The sequence below is a fragment of the Narcine bancroftii genome, chromosome 10 (genome assembly GCF_036971445.1).
Source record: "Narcine bancroftii isolate sNarBan1 chromosome 10, sNarBan1.hap1, whole genome shotgun sequence".
Classification (NCBI taxonomy): Eukaryota; Metazoa; Chordata; class Chondrichthyes; order Torpediniformes; family Narcinidae; genus Narcine; species Narcine bancroftii.
The window spans coordinates 96,032,418-96,053,119 of NC_091478.1; the positions used below are offsets into that span (position 1 = coordinate 96,032,418).

Here is a 20,702-nt window from a genome sequence, read left to right on the forward strand (position 1 = left end):
AATCTGCTTGCTATCATTTGGCATGTTTGAAAACCCTGGGAGGAGCTAGGTTTAATTTTGCTCTTTATATGTGACATTACTTCCAACCAGTGGTGTACTGATGCAGTGTCAGCCTCTGACTTGATGCAGGTTTCCTGTTTTTGATTGCATCATATGGTGAGTTTGGATGTTTTCATTCTAGGATATTTCTCTGCTCCATAATCAACGAATCATCCTTTGCAATTTCCATAGCTTTAACAAGATTCTGCCACCAGATGCATCTTTCCCCCATCCTTTTCAGCATTTTATAGGGGCTGTTTCATTCACAACTGCTTTGCATCTCTTCTGTTTGCACCAACGACTTCTGTTCTTGTGACAGAAACACAGAAGATGCAGCATCTGCCCTTTTATCTCTTTCCTACCCACCATTCAGGACCCAAACAATACATCCACTTCTGCCATCCTAATGCATTAAATTGTGTGCACAATGTGCTCTCCACTATGAATGTTTACTGAAAGTATTGTTGAGCACCTGTGTTCAGTCTACAGGAATTGCCTTGAATTGCTTGTCATTTCAAATTTGAATCCCATTCCACTTTAGCCTATGTGTCCTCCTGCATTGTTATAATGAGGCCTGCAGGAAGTCTTTTGAGGAACACCACCACCTCAGTCAGTGCATATTGATTTTGACAGCTGTTTCTGATGCAGATTATCTAACTATAATATTGGCTAAGTTTTTCTTTGTCAATGAGCATGCCCTGACTGAGCATTTCCTACCGCTCTGCATTTTTCAGCTTTTGCAGTTCTTAGTTTCTGCCTTCCCTCTCTATCTGCCTTTACCTGGTAGTTTAAGTATTTGTTTTTTTTTCCCTTTACTGTCTCATCCACCCTGATTCTTTTGTCATTTATTGCCACAACCACCTGGTCACCTATCAGAGATATTTCTGTTTTCATATTTCTCTCCACCACTCCACCCCCCTCCCCACTAAATTTAAAACTAGTTTTCTTTTCCCAGTTTGGATTGGGTCTTTGGCCCTGATCATTAACTCTTATTTTTTTTTTCTAAGATGTAGCCGGACATGTGTTTTTTGCTTTTATTTCCAATGTAGGTTTTATTTCATGTAAATTCATTCAAATAAATCTGAACAATTCCCTATGCCTCTTGGTTGAGGTTTATTTAAAAGCATTGCTTTTTGTGGATGCTGAGGTGCCAATGTGGGAACCTTGGACTCCCTCACAGATGGGACAGAGGTTGTGATGGGATGAGTGGGCAGGTAGTTTCTAAAGTGACGAAAATCTTTCATTGTTCACTCTGGATTTGGTTAGGTTTCCAACGCATGAGCTGGGTTGTCCTGTATCTTGAATACTGCTCCACTCTCTGCGGTAAGCTTAATAATTTCCTCCTGTCCATCTGTTAATCTCTTCCAATGCCAGAGCTTGGGATAGTGTCAATAAATTAGAACTGGCCATTTGTATGTAGGTCCTTGGTGCAGATAATATTGACATGGGAGCAGATGCCAACATTGTTTGGCTCCTTTTCCAGTGAACTTGGAGGTATCCTTCCATTAACCTGACACACCTTCTGTTGGCGGTCCAGTTCCCAGAAGGATATAGAAGTGCAGAGATTTGCTGCTGCCGCAAAGGGAGGCGGAGAGTTTGGTCTGGTTTGAGGTCCTTATCGTCAAACTGTTTGCAGCATTGACTACGTTTCAAACCTGGGGTGTGAAATGTTTTGGCGTATTGTTTGCTCTTTAAAGGTTGAACAGTAACAATCTCCTTGTGATAGTGTTTCAGATCATTGCATTGGGAAATAGAAATGCTGTATTGGGTGACCCTTTGAGATTATTTGGGACAGGTATTCATTTGAATTTCATTTTAATAGCTTGTTTCCATGGTGCAAGTGGCCTTTGGTCCTAATGCTTCCAATCTGGTCCCATTTTTATTTTTACCCCAAAGCTGTAGGTTTTTTTAAATGCATTTTTTGAAAGTTCCCTCGTTTTAAGTAGACTGTTGCAGGTTACAGTTTTTGTGAAGAATTTTCATTTAATGCTGTCTCAGATTATTTCATATTTAAAGATGAAATTGAATTTAATGCAGACATATGTGAAGTGTTGCATTTTGGAGGAACAAACCAAGAAAGGACATACACTGTAAATGGTAGTGCACTGAGGAGTGTGGCCTCACAGATAGGGTTGCAAAGAGAGCTTTTGCCACATTGGCCTTCATAAATCAAATTTGGAGTGTTGTGTGCAGTTTTGGTCACCTAACTACAGGAAAGAGATCAGTAAGATTTGTTACATTGGGTGTATACGGGCGGAGCAGATTTGTGGGCTGGAAGGGCTTGTTTGGAATTCTCTAACCCGGGAAGTGGTTGAGGCTGCCTCATTAAACATATTTAAAATTTGGTTAGATAAATTTTTACATGATAGAGGAATTAGGGGATATGGGGAGAAGGCAGGTAGGTGGAGTTAGGTCATAAATTAGATCAGCCATGGTCGTATTGAATGGCGGAGCAGGCTTGATGGGTCATTTTTGGCCTACTCCTGTTCCTACTTCCTATGCTCCTATGTTGTCCCATGCTGTTTCTCTAAATTAAAAAAAAAAAATAAAATCAGTCCTGCACTGGTTTAAAACTGTTGCAGTCTGTTAATTGTTATAGAGCCATAGAACATTACAGTATAGAAAAACATGCCTTCCAGTCTGTGTCGAACTATAATTCTGCCTAGTCTCACTGACCTGCACCCATTCCATATCCCTCCATACATCTCCCATCCATGTACCTGCCCAAATTTTTCTTAAATATTAAAATTAAGCCTGCATTCACCACTCCAGCTCATTCAGCACTCCCACCACTTTTTGTGAAGAAATTATCTAATGTTCCCCATAAACTTCTCCCCTTTCACCCTTAACCCACGTCCTCTGGTTTCTAACTCACCTAACCTCGATGGAAAAAGCATACTTGCATTTACTTTATCTATCTTATATTGTGGGTTAATTTTTCTGTGGTCTTTTGGACTTTGGTAGGATCATCTGATTAGACAACGTGTTTCTCTTTAAATTGATGACAGATGAGAGGGATAATCTTTGGATTATGCACATAAAGTTGCATTCAAACAGTTATTTGTGGAAATTTTATTTACCCATTTAAAAACTGCATTTGCATTGTCCTTAAAACTGTTATTTGGTTCAGGCAAACTTTGATGCATTGACATGAATCAGATCACATCTTTCTATTTTTCTTTAAATGTAATTCTTTATTGTATTCATGTTATAAAAATTTTAAATAAAGTCTTTATATAAAAAAAATCAGATCACATCAATCTTCCTAATGCCTGATGTGAGTAGCTGTCAATGCATTGCACCAAATATAGTAGTGTTGATCTTCTATTTGGTCTTGTTGTGTCCATATAACAAACAATTTATAGCGCAGAAACAGGCCATGTCGGCCCTTCGAGTCCGGACTGCTTCCCTTGAACAACTCCACTAGCTCCCGCTCTCTGCCCATAACCCTCCAACCTCTCACATCCATGTACACATCTAACATTCTCTTAAATGACAGAAGGGACCCTGCCGCAACTCTCTCTTTTGGAAGATTATTCCATTCTGCCACCACTTGCTGGGTGAAAAAGCATCCTCTAACATTTCTCCTGAACTCATGCCCTCTTGTTCCAAACTCCTCTGCCCTCGGGAAAGAGTCTATTTATGTCTAGTCTAGCTATTCCTGTCATAATTTTAAATACATTTATCAAATCCCCTCTCAGCCATCTACGTTCCAATGAATAAAGTCCCATTTTTCTTAATCTCTCCCAGTAATCTTGATACTGTAAGCCAGGCAACATCCTTTTAAATCTTCTCTGCAACCCTCTCCACCTTATCTATATCCTTTCTATAATTTGGAGACCAGAACTGAACACAGTACTCCAAACCTAGCCTCACCAATGCCTTAAACAGCCACAGCATCACTTTCCAGCTCCTATACTCCATACTATGATTTTGAAGGCCATAGTCTTATATTTGGTCGCAAGTTGTATGACTAGACTGCTGCTTGTACTGTTAAGGTGGTTAAAAAGCACCCCTTAGTCTCTATCTTGGGGCTATTATATTAAGAGTTATATGTGGTATTGGTACCACGAGAACCGTCATCTAGATTGTGTGCCATCTATTGCTATAAAATCCTTTCTGCCTTGTGTCTTTCATAGCTGAATCGTCAACCAATGTTTCCTGGTCAGGCTCAGGTCACAAGTCATCACTTTGTTACCTCTGGTTCTCTGCTCCAACTTGTGTCAAATTCAGACATGTGGAGCAGTACTTAAATTTATTGTCATTTGTACCAAGACGCAGTGAATGCTTGTTTTGTGTGCAGTCCAGAGAGATATTTCTTGCACAGTACAACTCATAAAACATGGTACAGAAGTGCAGAGTTAGAGAGATTAAAGGGTGCAGAGCAGAGGCAGCAGAATTTTACAATTGTGTGGTGTGTGTTTGCGTGCTCGCACACATGCATGTCATTCACCCTGACAGGATGCCTTTAGGAGTGGATCTGTAGAAATTGTTCGGGGATGTAGGTGGCATGCCAAATTTCCTCAGGATTCTGAGGAAGTAGAAGCATTGGTGTCACTAGGGATGAGAATTTAAAGATGGCTACCATCTCCACCTCCATCATTGTTGGTGGGAATGACCTCTTCTGGGTGTCTATAACCAGCTCCTTTGACATGCTGGCATTGAGAGAGAAGTTGTGCTTACACCAAGCTACCTTACTTTCTGTACTACAACTGGTCACTGTTCAAGATCCTGTTTATATAAAAAAAAAAACAAAAAAACTCCTGCCTATGATGGTTGTGTGAATAAATGGAGTTGGAACAGTGTTTGGCCAAACAGTCATGGATTTACAGGGAGTATAGTAGGGAGCTAAGTGCGTAGCCTTGTTGGCCTTGATGTTAAGGATCATGGTAGAGGAGGTCCTGACACCCATCCTTACTGATTGCAGTCTGTGGGATAAGAAATTGTGGATCAAGTTGCAGAGGCCATGGAATTTGGGGATGAGCTTGTCAATAAATAGTTGTCTGATGTAGTTGTCATTGTCCATCGTTCCAAGGTTGAGTGATGGGCTAGGAAGATGGTATCTGCTGCAGATCTGTTTTGGTGATGTGCAAATTGGAGTGGGTTGAGGGTAGGCTGGAGTTAACGTGAGCCATGACCAACCTCATGAAGCACTCCAGATTAGGTCAGGACCCATGTGTAATTTTACAAAGTGGAGCTTATGAATATCATTATTTTGTATTACTCTTGCAAAAATTGCTGATGTATGGTTAATGTGTGGTTATGGTAGGAACTTGCCAATTTGATGATCTTTGAATGTGTTTAAGTAATCTGCAACTCAGCCATTCTGGGCTAACACTCAAAACTTTTGACAACTCTCATGTCCGACCTGTTTTACTCTATTATTGCTGCTTCCTCCTTGCCCTTCGGCTACCTGGTTAGAGTCATTAACCATAATTTGTGATGAAATTTGAGCAGTGAATATGTTTAAGTACTCTTCAGACTTGAAAAATCTGCATTGCTCTAAAAGCAATGTTGCTTTGATGTTGGCCTGTTCCTGAAAATTATGAGGAACAGGACTTTATTTTCTCTTGATCTTCCAAATATTTTCTTCCTGTCATTGTTGAATGCCATAGAACTTCCATAAAGTAGATGGTAAGCTCTTGGGCAAATCAGGAGAAAAGTTCAATGGGTGGGAATTGTTTTTGGAAAACTGTTGGTTGTTGGGAAGGGGGCACAGCGAGAGGGAAATTATATCTTTTCTGGCTAAATGTTCTGTTAAGGTGGCACCTTGTGTAATAGGAATATTTTTCTCGTGGGTAGTTTGTGCTGTATTGAATTCACTTGCTTGGTGTGTCTGACAATTTACCAAAGGGTGGCTCTAGCCATGTGAAGCAACTTCCTCTTGATGTCTGGTGCTCCAGAATAATGGAGATGCTTGGCCTCTCCAGGACTGAGAATGTTTTTACTACCTGAGCCTTCTGGCAGATGACATGAAACTGGGATATTCTCTTAGCATCCACGAAATTTTCCACATTGATAAGATAACAGGCATAATAGCAATAAATCACACCCACAAATTCTGCTTGTCCAATATCAGTAGAAGGCAAACAGATGAAACACTCTTCTGAGTAAAATTGAAGAGCACCAGTACAACACTGAATGTTTTAATCATGACCAACGTGAATTCTACTTCATGAACTCTTGACAATTTGAGGCTTGTTTCTCTGTTAGGTTGTTTGGAGGAGCTGGGCAGTTTTAACCTAGTCTTACTAATGTTAATGTGGAAAATCTCTAATCCATGATCAGATGGCAAGGGAAGTGATGGAAAGATGTTATGGATAAAGAGAACAGGATTCCTATCAGTGAAGTTATTCAGGATCATGAGATGTACAAAAAGAGGATATTTTGGATGATCCCATGCGCCATTCCCGAGTTAATATTGCAAGAAAAAGAAAAATATTCTTTTGAATATTGTATTTTTAGAATCCCAAAGCATTGCACAGCAATGAACAAAATTTTAAGGTGTTAATAATAATTGCAAACAAGTTGCTTGGAGTGTGCTTTTTGTACAAGCAGAAAATGATTAAGGGCCTAGGTCTGAGATATTCCTCAGAGTGGGGCCTCCCTTAATCCAGGATCTCATTAAGCATGTTAACAATGTGAATACAACAATGGTATATAGAAATGAATAAATGTATTCCATTAGAAAAAATAACCTATAATTTAAGAAATAGCATTACAATATTTGAACAAATATGGGAGCCATACATGAAACACAATAGAGAAAACCTACCGTGGACATCTACCACCTAAAATGACAGAAGGAGAAGAGAATGAAAAGAACTGACTCAGTGGAATTTCTTGTTTATTTTTATTGAGTGACAACATTGTTTGACGGGTTTAATGTATCTTAGATTCTGAACTTTAAATAATTGGGAGGGGAGGTGAGGGAGGGAGGGGAGGAGGGAAGGGTGGAGAAAACAACAGTATATATTTAAGAAGGAAAATGTATGTATCTTGATTAATGTGGTTTATAGTGTGAAAAATAAAATTTTTTTTAAAAAAAAGCATGTTAACAATGTGCATGCATGTATATTATACCGCAGTCACCTACATATGATTAAACCAGGTAATCAGTGGTCATTTGTGTTGATTGAGGAATAATTCCTGTTGGAAGAGTTTTTAATCTGGCACCCTTCATGTCCATCTGAAAGGAAGGTACAGCCTTTGTTTGGCCTTGGGTATACTTGGGCTGAGATTAGCAAGTTTATCGATACTAAAGGAATTGAAGTATTTGGGGGCTAGACAGAAAAATGTGAGCTCAAGAGGCTTTGTGTTTTAGTTGTTTTTGTTTAATGTATCAAACATAAGGAATGAATGCTCATCAGATGTTTATGACAAATTTCTAGAATTTTGAACTAATCACAGTTATGGAGACTTGTTAACACTTGTCTGAATAAATGCTTCCTAAAATCCTCCTTGGCTGGATTTTAAGTTTTAAGTTGTATCTCCTATTCTTGACTCTTCTTGACAAAGAAAGTTAGAAATATTTTGTAGTTCTTGGATGTTTCTCCTTGATCTTAGGAAGCTAGCTACTCTGACTACCCTAAATATTCTTACTTCTTACAGACCACCAGTGGGGTTGGATAAGACTGGTGAGCTCAAGCTCCTTCCTAGATCACCAGTTTTTTTTTGTTTTGGAGGGATTTTTTAAAAAATTCAATAATGTTGAATTTACAGTTGTTTTACCTGTCACTTGCATAAACATTTTTACATTGCCACTGACCACCTACAACAAACTCAGAGACCATAGGTTGAGAAATACTGCTCTAACCTTTCATCTTATTTCAGTCACTTAATTAGGAACCCCCCCCCCCCCCCCCCGATCTACTGTGAAGGGAATATAAATGAACATTTGCAACCTGTTTGTGTTCACTGATAAGCCGATAGTCAACGCAGAAGAAATGTACACCTATGACTAAGTATTGATGTACTGTTTTTGCCTTGTCAGAGAGTTGTACAGGAGAGAAACAGACTCATTGGTCATCCTGGGCTAGTTCCATTTGACTGATGTTCCTCTATCTAAACCTTTCCTATCTATATATCTGTCTTAATGTTTATCAAACATTTCATTGTTGCAACTTGTTCCATATACCCAACATTCTTTCCCATCTCAAATCTATGCCTTCTGATTTGGAATCCTTTACCTTGGGGAAATTACCTTATCTGTCCTTCTCATGATTTTTACCGTGACCTGTGTCTTAGGGGGAAAATAAGCCACAGCCTATCTAGTCTCTTATAACTTAACCCCTCCAGTTTCAGTGACATCTTCAAAAAATCTTTTTTGGACTTTTTCCAATTTAATAACATCCCATTGCAAAGCAACTGGAACTGCACATAGCTGTGGTCTCACCAATGCATTGTCGAGTGGTAACATGACATCCTAACTTCTTTACTCAAGGTCCTGACTTGAAGAGAAGTGTGCCAAATGTTGCCTTTACCCCCCAGTTTACCTGCGATATGACTTTTGAGAAACTATGGACTTGTTACCCATTGGTCTTTGTTCTACAGCACTCTCCTTGGCCCTGCCATTTAATGTGTAAATATTTCCCTGATTTAACTTCCCTACATTTGTTTTATTCACTGGATTAATGAAAAAGAATTTCAAACTGCCTGTTGAGATTAATTTGGGTGACTAATTCCAGCCACGTCTCTTCACAGATCACACGCGGTGTAATGTGTGGATTCTGGATGGCGAGTTGTACCACAAAGGTCTCCTGAAGTTTGCAGTTTCTGGGGATAACTTGAAGAACACTTTGGCTGTCTTTGTGGCAGACATGGCCAGACCTTGGGTTATCATGGATTCATTGCAGAAATGGGCAAGCGTTTTGCGTGAGCATATTGACAAACTGAAGATCCCACCTGAAGAAATGAGGGAGATGGAACAGAAATGTGAGTATGGGATTGAATTCATAAATGTGGAAAGTGGAATGCTCTGCACAGTTTGTGCTCCATTTTGAAAGGTGTAGAATGCAATGTAGGAGAATGTAGAGAGTTAGGTTGCAAGATATCACTGTATGGTCAGTTGGTATCATCCCAAGGACTCCGGAGTTGATTTTAGATTTGTTATAATCTATAGATGCTGTTCATGAGCTTATAGTATCCAGCCGGCCATGTGGCTTCATTTTTTCATTGGGTTGATGGAAAAGGTTAATTTTGATGGTAAACTGGAGAGGATCGAAGTGGAAAAATAAAAAGAAAACAGATTTTTGGTAAACTACAAGTTTTCCTTTGTGTGAAACTCAAAAAGGGATTGGGAGTGAATTACAAATGTAGGCTGCGAAAATGTTGACCATGATATTTGCATCTGTTGTTTTTATCTTTCATAGTCTGTATTGGGAAATAACTTTCTCCATCTGCCTCTTGTCTTCTCTGTTCCAGATGAATGAGAGATTATCTTTAAAAATAGAATTGCTTGCTTTGTAATAATGGGTTGTTCTGGTAGAGTTGGAATGCTGTAGGCCTCAGGTTAGCCTGATGGTATTGATATTTAACTAGAAATTCAGATGCAGTGAATTCTGTTGCATTATGCCAAATTGTGAATTTTAAATCACTCTTAACTTGTAACTTGAAGAAATTGCTTTGGGTATAATCTCAGCTTGAAATGTTGACCTTTCTTTTGCTCCCACTACTGCTCTACTTGCTGAGTTCATTTCTTACAGTGTGTTTAGCTTCAGATTTCAGTATCTGAGATCTCCTTTGTTTGTGTCTCTAGCTTTAGATCACCGTTTGACTTGAGAAATGGGATCTGACACCATACAATTTAAATAGAAATAATAAAACTCCTAATTCTCATATGCCTTGACTTACAGATGTGTGGTATCCTTATTGATGACACAGGCACACAACTAGGATGGGCTTTGTTGACACAAGCATTGGGAGGGGAAAGGTGTAGGATGTAGATAATTGGAGAGAAACCAAGAGTATTGCTAAAGAGAGGAGTGCAGAGATAAGATATTTTGCATCATCATTTTGTAAATTGGTCACTTAAGACAGAAATTTCTTGGACAGGTGTTGTTCAATAGCCACAGGTATGATTTCATAGGGTTTTATTATCTACTATGTTAGTTTTAATGTACAATTGTAGTACATAGTATAAGTAAAAATTTTGCATATATTTACTGAAAAATCTGCCACTATTTTGGAACCAAGGCAATAGGAGGGCACTTGCATATTGGAAAAATCAGCCAACTTTGCTTTTTATCCTAACCCTTTATTAACACCTGCATTGGTTAAAATTTGTGTGTAAACATTGAGATGTACTGAATAAGTGTCCATTACTCATTGTTTGCAATTATTCACATTTAACTTCCAAATGTTTCACATTATTGGATAGCTAATACTATGCATTTTCTATACCCTTAAAGACATGGCTTCTGGTAAAGTTTTCTATGAGCTACCATCCTGGCCATTTGTTTTATCTTGTCTCATCTTTCCATATATCTTAAAGGGGAAACACCCTAAAAAAAAATGAACACCGTCACACTGAGCACTGGTGCATGTCAGGGGTGTGTGCTCAGCCTGTTCCTGTTCACGCTACTGACCTACAACTGCATCGCCAGATCCAGCTCCAATAGAGTCATCACATTTGGCCTCATCAGCAACAACAATGAGTCACAGTACAGAGAAGATTTGGAATATCTCGGGATATAGTGCGAGAGTAACCACGTGAGTCTCAACAAGATGAGACGAAGGAGATGAGCACGGACTTCAGGAAGACCAGGAACGACCATCCTCTACTACATATCAATAACTCTGCAGTGGAGAGAATAGAGAGCACCATGTTCCTTGCAGAGTCTGCACTTCCTGAGAATGCTGAAGTAGGCAAGGCTACCGGCCACCATATTTCAACCTTTTATAGGAGCTCTACCGAGAGCGTCGTGGCCTACTGCATTAGAGTATTGTACATTTGGTGCAGAGAAATGGATTGGAGATCATAAGAGTGGCAGGGAGGATCACTGGAGTCCCCACCCCCCCATACCCCATGTATTGTGATCGTTATCTGAAGAGGGTGTGCAAAATCATTGAGGACCCATTCCATCTCACCCACAGCTTCTCCTAGCTGCTCGCATCAAGAAAGAGCTGCAGGAGGATCAGAGCCAGCACCACCAGGCTGTGGAGTAACTTCTTCCCATGGGAAGTGAGAATGTTGAACATCCAATGGAACTGCTCATACTAACCTTTGAAGACTCTTGCATTCACAAAACAATATTTATTTTTTCGTATATATGAATACTTGTCCTGTATAGGTATTGTCATCTGTATGTGTGTTATGTCTGCATGTTTTGCACCAAGGACTGGAGGACGCTGCTCTTTTGGATTGTACTTGTGCAATCAGATGGATAATAAACTTTTGAAGACTATTGAAGAAGCAAGGGACTTGAAATGGGTGGCCACTGGGAGTCCCACACTATTACGACAGACTGATCCGAGACCACCCATAAATTGTAGAGGAGACCCATTCCTTGCTGACATGTCTGTCCACAGTCTCAGGCACTGCCAGACTGAGACTTCCCATTGATATAAGGAATAGCACCTCAGCTTCCTTTTGAACACCCTCTAATCAGATGAGATGAACATCGACTTCTTTGGTTTCTATTAAAACCCCCACCCCTCATCTTTGTTTTCCTTTCCTGTTGTCTGTCTATCTATAGGCCCTTTCATGCCAAGCCTTCGCCTGGAGGCCAGCTCTAAGTGCAGAGGGAAAAATATAAATCTGCCTTTCACAGAGCAGCCCTAAAATGCTGTTCTTGCGTCGCATTCATGTTGAACAGCACTCTCCGGAGCTGATGAAGGTGGGGCATCTGGTCGTGGTGCTGCCCACCGAGCTGTCGGCATTTAAAAAAAAAAAATCACGCGACATCATCACCCTGGCCCAAACTAGCCGCTTGCAGCAGCATTGCGTTCATGCATTGACCCTTTTACTGAGAGAGATTGCAGTTGGCATCCTTCCCTCCCTCCCCCTGTCTCCTTTCACAGAGCCAAAATCAATTCTTGCCTTTCCTCTTGTATCCAGTTAACACCTTTTGTTTGTTGGTCTAGACTCCACTTCTTCCTTCCCCTTTCTCTCCCAGTCTTGTCTTAGAGGACTGGCTGCTTTCTGCTTATACAGGTAGTCCTTGACTTGTAACCTATGTGCATACAAACTGTATAAGAACATATTTTGTATCGAGTACTGTATACAGTGGACCCCACCCCCGGCGGCAGCCCGATGCCTGAGTCCAATGACTTTATTATTTACTAGAAATTCATATGGGGTGTATATTTTTGAAGATATTGTACATATCAGCAAACAAACTAATCTTATATTCATCATTTGCAATTCTTATCCCTTTAATATTATAATTTTTTCTGTTTGCTTGAGCTAGGTGTTTATAGCAGTGGGAGAACCCAAGACTAGAGGACAACTAGTGGAATTGTTCTAGTGAACCGGTGCAGACTCAAAAGGCCGACATGGCCTGTTTCTGCTCCGTAAATGGTTATATGGTTATATATGTTTTCATTCTTCATTAAAGATTCATTTATTAAAAATCTTTTTTTTAAAATTGCTTTAAAGTATCATTAAGTCGTGTATAGTGAGCAAACCTTATTTATGACCAATCTGTCAGGACCACCTGTACCTTGAAGGGCTCATGCCCTAAATGCCAATAACATATCTTTAGCCCCCTATAGATGCTGCAAGAGTGACTGAGTTCCTCCAGCATTTGCTGTGTTTTTATTACAATCACTGTCTGGTATTAGTATGTAAAGAGTTTTGCATTGTTTTTGTGGCATTGCAGTTGCTCTTCATTTCTTGGATAAAAGACTTATTCATGACAATAAATTCTGATGATCATGGGGATGGATTTCCCTTCTCTGCTCCCCTAACATTCCTCATTATCCTTTCATGGGGATGGATTTCCCTTCTCTGCTCCCTTAACATTCCTCATTATCCTTTCATGGGGATGGATTTCCCTTCTCTGCTCCCCAAACATTCCTCATTATCCTTTCATGGGGATGGATTTCCCTTCTCTGCTCCCCTAACATTCCTCATTATCCTTTCATGGGGATGGATTTCCCTTCTCTGCTCCCCTAACATTCCTCATTATCCTTTCATGGTTTTAGATGTCATTGACAGATCTAGCATTTATTGCCCATCTAGGTGGCTGAAATTGAGCAGATCGCCAATTGATGCCAGTTAAAAATCAGCCCTGTTACCCTGGCGCTTGAGACCCAAATGCAGCTTTGCTGCTTTAAATGATATTAAAGAACAAGGTAAACCTTTACAAGAATCTTGTCACTATTCCTGATCGTTTTTCCCAGATTTATTGAATAAATGATTAGGAATGGCACACCAGTTAGTGTTTCTGCCTCACAGCTCCAGGGTGTCAGGGTTCAATCCTGACCTCAGCTGCTCTGTAAGCAATTTGTGCATCCCTCTCTCACCCCACGTACATTTTTGCCAGATGCTGAAGGTTCTTCGATTTTTTCCCCCCCCCCCCCCCCCATGTAGTGCAAATAGCTTCGTAAGCCGCTGCAAATTACCACTTCTTTTAAGTAAAAGAAAGGGAATTGATGGGCAGAATATGTTTCAGGGTACAGAGAACTGAGGACAATAATAGGATTATTCTGCATAGAGTGGTCTCCTTTAATGATATTAACCCACTCTGCCCAAGGTGGAGTTTGATCTCTGGATCATTATTTTAGGACAGGGGATTAGTTCAGTAACACGGTAAATTTCAGTTCCCATTTCTCTGGAAATGATCTGATTGGCATTGGGAATTAAATCTAAAAATGGTTGTAATTTGAACCCTGACTTTTGCCCCATAATAACCTTCCATTAGATGATGTCGGGGTGAGACTGTTAATTAGCCTTGATCTTGCTCACTGCTCTGCTGGAATGTTTAAAAGTTTTTTTTGTGTGTAAATTCAGAAACTCATTGGTAATGTACACAAGTCTGCAGATTTTCCCAGATGTGTGAAAGATTTTGCATAGTCGCAGTCAGTGTGGGTTACCAATTAGCCGCGATAATTGTTTTGTATTGGGTGATAGGTACACACTTGGATTTACTCACTAGGAAAGATGCTTATTCACACAAAGCTTGTATTGACTGCAGTGCACTGGCTGCCAAAGAGATGACATCATATCCAGTCTTTGCTATTGAGCATCTAATCCTCTACGCTGATAGATTACCATTAAAATGGATACCAGAAGCAGATTTACATTTTTCTTTGTAATAGTGAGATGTTTGAATTGTTCAACATGTTGGTGCTAGTTGTTGCCATAAAGTGACACAATACATGCATTTTCCACCCCATGTTCTCCTTATTACTGAAGCCATTGATTCTGGTAAAGTTGCTGATATGGCGAGCTTCTGATTCGCTGCACACATGGGGTCTTGTACAATGTGTATAGGGACATTTAACTCCATATTTCCTTTGTGTTTAGCCAAACAAATGGACAATATTTCTGTATCGAGAGTTGCATTTCTCCCATTCCCATTATCTATTGGTTTCCAAATTATTGCTGTCCAGGCCAAGTCCTGCAAAATTGTTTCAGCTTTCCTTTGGTTCTTAAAATGTTTTTCCCCCAAATTAATTTTTGGTTGTTCACTGTTCCTTTAACCCTGTATCATTCTATTCATGACAATCTTGAAGTCATTTTTTTCACATTAAGAACTTCAACCCAGATTTTTTTTCATGAGAATCACGAGCTTCCTCTCTTTCTCTGTGCCTTCTATGTATGTGGAAATTGGATTTCATTGACTGAGGCAGCCACAAAAGCAACGACAGATCTTTGCATGTCGTAGGCAGAACAGAGAAAGTCATGCCAACTAACTCCTGGAAACTTATGACAGACAGTGAAGTCCTTCTATTTAGCAACATTTTAAATACTCAAACATTTAAACCACTCCAGATGAAATGATTATAAAAAGTTAGTTAGTTAAAATCTCCTGAAGCATTTTTAAAATCTCATTAATGTTCCATTGAAATAAAAGCCTTTCCCGTGCAGAGTTCAAAGGAACACAGCTGGAAAATTGATAAAGGATTTGGCCAGCAAGTTGGGGGCTTTCACATTTGTCTGAAATCCCAAAGCCCACCGACACAAGCTGCTTAAAACTGCTGGAACTTCTGTACCAAAAGCAGCTGAATCTGTGCCATAATTTTTTTTTGCCTTCACCAGCTGGGGTAGTAATGAAGAATGAGCAACTTTATTTTTAGTTTCCCACCAATAAACTCAGCAATGTGTGGCTCCAATTCCTGGTTTACTTATAACTGTCCTTGTTGAAATAAATGAAGTTGAACCAGTACAGTAGTTGAATCTGGTGCCTTTTTGGATATGGACCCCTTGCCAATCAAGCATTTGTTCTTGTACAGTATTACCATATTGACTTGGAATAGCCAGCTGAAGTAATATGATTTCAGATCTGTTGAAGAGAATTTTCAGATGTGATATATAATTATAGTCTGTTCTTTATAATCCTCTTGGATCCATTATACTTTCAGCTTTCAACATGCAGCTGCTTGCATTCAATATCTGAATTCCTGGCATATTTTATGGGACTGGTTCAGGGGGTCTTTTGACACTTGTACACTGACATACGTTCCGATATCTGGTTCCAGTTCCAGAAAAAGAACAATATGAGTTGTACTATTGTAGTTGGTAGAACATTTAAGGGCATCATGTCAATATCCATGTCACACAATAGAGCTGATGCATCAAGTTGATGGAACCTTTAGGTTTAGGGCAAGGCACAACTGAGGTAAGAAGTTTTTTCACTCTCTGCTGAAGCAGTGCAATTCTTCACTACAAAGGCTTTTGAAGTCATGTAATTGAATATATTTAAGATGTTATGGAAACAGAAACCATTAATTTATGTTAAGTAAGAATTTGGAATTAAAATAGCCTGTCAGTCAAGGTTCCGTTAAACATTGGCGTATGTTTGAATTGCCAAATGGCCTCTTTTAAAGTGTCATTGTTTAGTTTGGTCTTTTGTGTCACAGACTGAATTTTTTTAACAAATTTAATTTTGAGAATGGGCATGTAGTAGAGATCCTGAAAGGGCCACCTCTGAAGTTGTGCTGTTTGGTGGATTTGGCTTGAGGTCAGGTAATAACCACTTGTTCGCGTTATCACCTGAGGCTGGATGGCTCTGTGTGATCATTGATTCAATATCCTTGGTAGTAGATTTGAGTTAGTTGGCAGTTTGCTCATGCAGTTCAGCTTTTGAGATTGCTCTCTCCCAATTTATTTCATTTCCTCTGGCTCCTCCCCAGTTATGTGTTGATGACAATTATTTTCAAAAACAAAGGCACTTGAGGTCTAATTGGTTTTCAAACTGGATTAATACTTGATATTTTTGAGATTTTTAAAAAAAGACCCAACTCACACATTTTTGCCTTGTAACTTACAGCCCTGAAAACATTTTTATATATCTCCTGCACACTCCAGTGCTCTCACATTGTATATTTCTGGTCATGTTACAAGAGCACATTTATGGTCTGTTAGCCATTCTCAACGGGGGGCCCTTTGCCGCCACCCTCTCCCCCCAGTCCCCCAGTCACAGCTGGTAGAAGTACTGAAGAAACCAAAACTTGATTGCTTCACAGGGAACAGGGCCCAATAACTTTGAGCAGAGTTCTGGGGTGGGGGGTGGGGGGTGGGGGGAGAAGCCACAAAAAAAAAACCTAATGATGGCTGGTAATCTTTGGCAACTCTTGCGTGGAAATCTTGGAAAACTCTGTGAAAATACCTTGTAGAGAGTGTTCAGGAAATGTTTAGGATGGATAGAGTGTAACACTTCATATTGACCTTGATCAGTAAAAGATATGGGGAAAAGATGAGAATAGTGTTAAAATGGAAAATCACCTATGATTTGACTGGCAGAGCAGATTCGATGGGCCGAATGGCCTAATTGTGCTCCTAATAATCAGGAAGATTACTTGTTCTTTTCAGACATTTAGCCTTCTGCCCTCGTCTAGACCAGTGTATAGATAATAATCATGAAGAGATTATCTAATAGTACCTCCTGTTTTCCTCCCTCCCATAAGGGCAAAATTAAATGCTTCTTTGTGAAAATGATAATTATATAAATACTTGTCTGTCAGCATCTTGGCAAGCTGCTGTGCAAATCTAGTTCTTAGTTCCTGCTTGACTAAATGTTGCTGCATTTTTCACTGATCAATTGTATGTGATACTAGTTTAATGACTGCAGTATCCACTTGGTTAATGTTACAGAAAATAGCTGGAATTACAGTTCAGATGAAAGCTTGAATGTTTTGTTCTTTCCTTTGGGTCATATTTCCTTACATAGCACTGCAACGTAAAATCTAAAGACAAAAGCCAAAAATTCCATTCACACTTGGAGGTCATTGAATTTTGATCGGAGCAAGCAGGTGACGATGGTTTAGACACGGATGTTCAAGTTTAAAGGATGTATGCCTAAAAATTGCATTGGATTTCACTCCTTGATGTGTGAAATGGATCCCAAAAGAATACAGTGAAACTCCCAATTTTATCTGCTCTGATTTAACACGAATTCAGATATAACGCGATGAGTCATTGAACTCTGGCACGGGCTTCCGGCAGGAGCAGGGGTGTCAGGCTCCCGGATTGATTTAAAATGCATACTGAATAACTGGGATGTTCCAAATAAAGGAGAAATGGAAATAATGTAGGTATACAAATTAAACGGGGAAACCCCAATTTAACGCCATCCTGCTTTTTTCGCAATGAGATTTTATGCACCCCATCAATTGGGTTTATAACAGGGTTTCACTGTAGCAAAATTGTTTTTACATTTTAAGAAAAATGGCCAAAATGTTTAATCACCTTTTTGTTTCAGAACATGCCCTGCATAATTGCAGGTGTTATCTACTTTCAGAACAGCTTGGTTGCTGTGTCATTGCTGTTGAGATTGATTGGAAGTGAGACATAGTGAAAGGCACCATCATTTGGCAGATGATGTTGGATCATGACAAAGGAAAACAGGATACTCAGCATGTGTGACTTAAGTTCCCCTTACTCCTGTGTGGTTGTCTCCACGCTAGTTCTGACTGAAAGATCAAGAGGTGTGGACTTGCTCGTTTCCAAAGATCGATTCCAAAGATTGTGAGCATTTACTACTGAGCAGTGATTTGATAACTGAAATGCAAGAGTGCATGTAGCATGGGAAATGGGAACAGAGATGATCTTCGGAGTCCTATCTTGGATTTCCTCCAATAATTTCCTCAACATTGACGTAGTGCTCACAAATTTGTAGTCACCTAGCTTTTCCCTGCTTCCTTCACATATGAAGGATCCAAATTAGACCTCTAGTCTTCTGGCACCTCTTATGGCTGACAGATGTAAAAGTCTCCGTCAAGGCAGCAGCTAACTGGCTCTTTATTTTCCACAACAACTTGGGATAATCACGTCTAGCCCTGGGGATTTAACCCCTCCCTGAACTTGCCATTTTCTACTCACTGTCCTTTAAGATGGATGAGAAGTATTCCTTTAGGACATTGCCCACACTTCATGGCTGCACATGTAGATTATGCCTTCGGTGCCTCAGAGGAATCATTGTTTCCCTGACTATCCTCTTACATCTGATCAAATTGTAAAATGTCTTGGGATTCTTAAAGTATCCTTGGCAAATAAAATTATGGTCCCTCTTTGCCTTAATTTCTTTCTATTGAGTGTGAGAAGAGAGAGAGGAAAGAGGTTAAAGTGGTAATCTGTGGTTTTGTTGATGCCTTTCTTTTTTTTAAACAAAGAAGCAGAATTGGAATGTAGTAACCTAATTGTGCAGGAATGATTCACTCTTCTGAATATGCTCTGCCATTTGATGATATCTCAGCTCTACTTCTATCACATTTCTTCCTCTTTAAAGCTGAAAATGGGTCTGTTTTCATTTCACAAGGGAGTTAGTATGTGTGAGAGGTTTGGTTTGGAGCACAGAACAAATACAAGTAGGAACAGGAAGAGCCCATTCGGCCCTCAAGCCTGCATTTCGATTTAATATGATCATGGTCGATCTATGCTGGCCTTGAATCCCTCTTCTGAGCCAATTCTCCATAATCCTCAATTCCTTGATTTTTTTTCTCCAATATTTATTTATCTCTTCCTTTAAATGTATCTAAAAATCTGGCCTCCATCCTTGGGCAGAGAATTCCAGAGATTCAGCACCCTCTGAGGGAAGATAATCCTGCATACCTATTTTAGATGGCCAGCTCTAATTTTGCAGCTTTGTCCATGATGAGCGAAAATGTTGCAATATCTCCCCTGTGTTCCCCATTTGGATCTTGTGTTTAAAACAGATCACCCCTTGTTCTTCTAAGCTCCAAAAAAATACATACACAAATGGCCTGGCCTCTCTTATGACAGCCCCATTATCCCAGGAATTAGCTTGGTAGATCTCTGCTGGACTGCCTCTAATATTATTTCAATGCACAAATGTGCTAGAGATAGCCAGCCGGTCACGCAGCATCCATAGGCAGTAAAGGGCCTTCGTCAGGTGTGAGCAAAAACAGGCAATTGTCTGAATGAAAAATGGAGGGAGGAAGGGGCAGGAGGAGGTGCATAGGCCAACAGGTAAGAGGTCCTCCTCTCCTCACCTTTTTAATATAGGGATTCCTCCTACATGCTTGTATGGCATTCACCCCCAGAATCTGCAGACTTTCTTCTTTAACTCGAAAGGTATTTAACCTTTTTGGGTAAAGGGGCCAAGTTTGTGCCTAATGTTCTAGCTGTGACCTCACCAACGCTCTTTGCAACTGTGATAAAACATCCATATTTTTAAAAAACTCCAGCTCCTCTGCTGCAAAGTCTAACTTTCCATTTGCCCTCTTAGCTAGTTGTTCACGCTGCTAACTTTCTGTGGTTTAAGAGTCAGAGTGTTAATATCCCTCTAAATTTCACTCATCTCTGGTCTCTCTCCATTTGGATAATAATTTGCCCTTTCCTTCTAAGAGGGTGCCTGACCTTGCACTTCCCAACATTAACTTCCATTTGTAATTTTCAACCAGTTATTCAATTTGTACCTCATTGTAGAATCACAATCTCCTCCTGGCCTTCCATCTATTTTCAGTGGAAAAGAGGAGTTCTGCAGGGATCTGTCCAGGGGTCAGTGACTAGTGAAGTTCTGCAGGGATCTGTCCAGGGATTACTGAGTTCTGCAGGGATCTGTCCAGGGGTCAGTGACTAGTGAAGTTCTGCAGGGATCTGTTCAGGGATTACTGAGTTCTGCAGGGATCTGTCCAGGGATTACTGAGTTCTGCAGGGATCTGTCCAGGGATTACTGAGTTCTGCAGGGATCAGTCCAGGGGTCAGTGACGAGTGAAGTTCTGCAGGGGTCCTGCTCTTTGTGATTTTTTTTTTGGTATATAAATGACCAGATAGGTCAATAAGTTTGCAGATGATGCAAAGGTTGGGTTAGTATTTAAGGCAGTCATAGGTTATGAAATGATGCAGACAGGATGCGGAGTTGGGCAGAAAAGTGGGAGATGGAGTTCAATCTGGATAAGTGTGAGGTGATGCATTTTGGAAGGTCAAACCTGAAGGCTGAGTACAGGGTTAATGGTCGGATACTTAACAGTGCGGAAGAACAGGGGGAACTTGGGGTCTAAATTCATATATCAAGGTTTCTGTGTAGGTTGGAAGA

At 40.0% G+C, this 20,702-nt stretch overlaps 1 protein-coding gene across 1 annotated transcript in view; it reads left to right on the top strand.

The window, feature by feature from the left end:
* Window positions 1-20,702, top strand: part of dync1li2 (dynein, cytoplasmic 1, light intermediate chain 2) — a 72,014-nt gene that overhangs the window by 7,489 nt on the left and 43,823 nt on the right. The window contains exon 4 of the mRNA XM_069902039.1: window positions 8,743-8,973. Coding sequence (XP_069758140.1) covers window positions 8,743-8,973 — 231 coding nt within the window. The remainder of the gene's footprint in view (window positions 1-8,742; window positions 8,974-20,702) is intronic.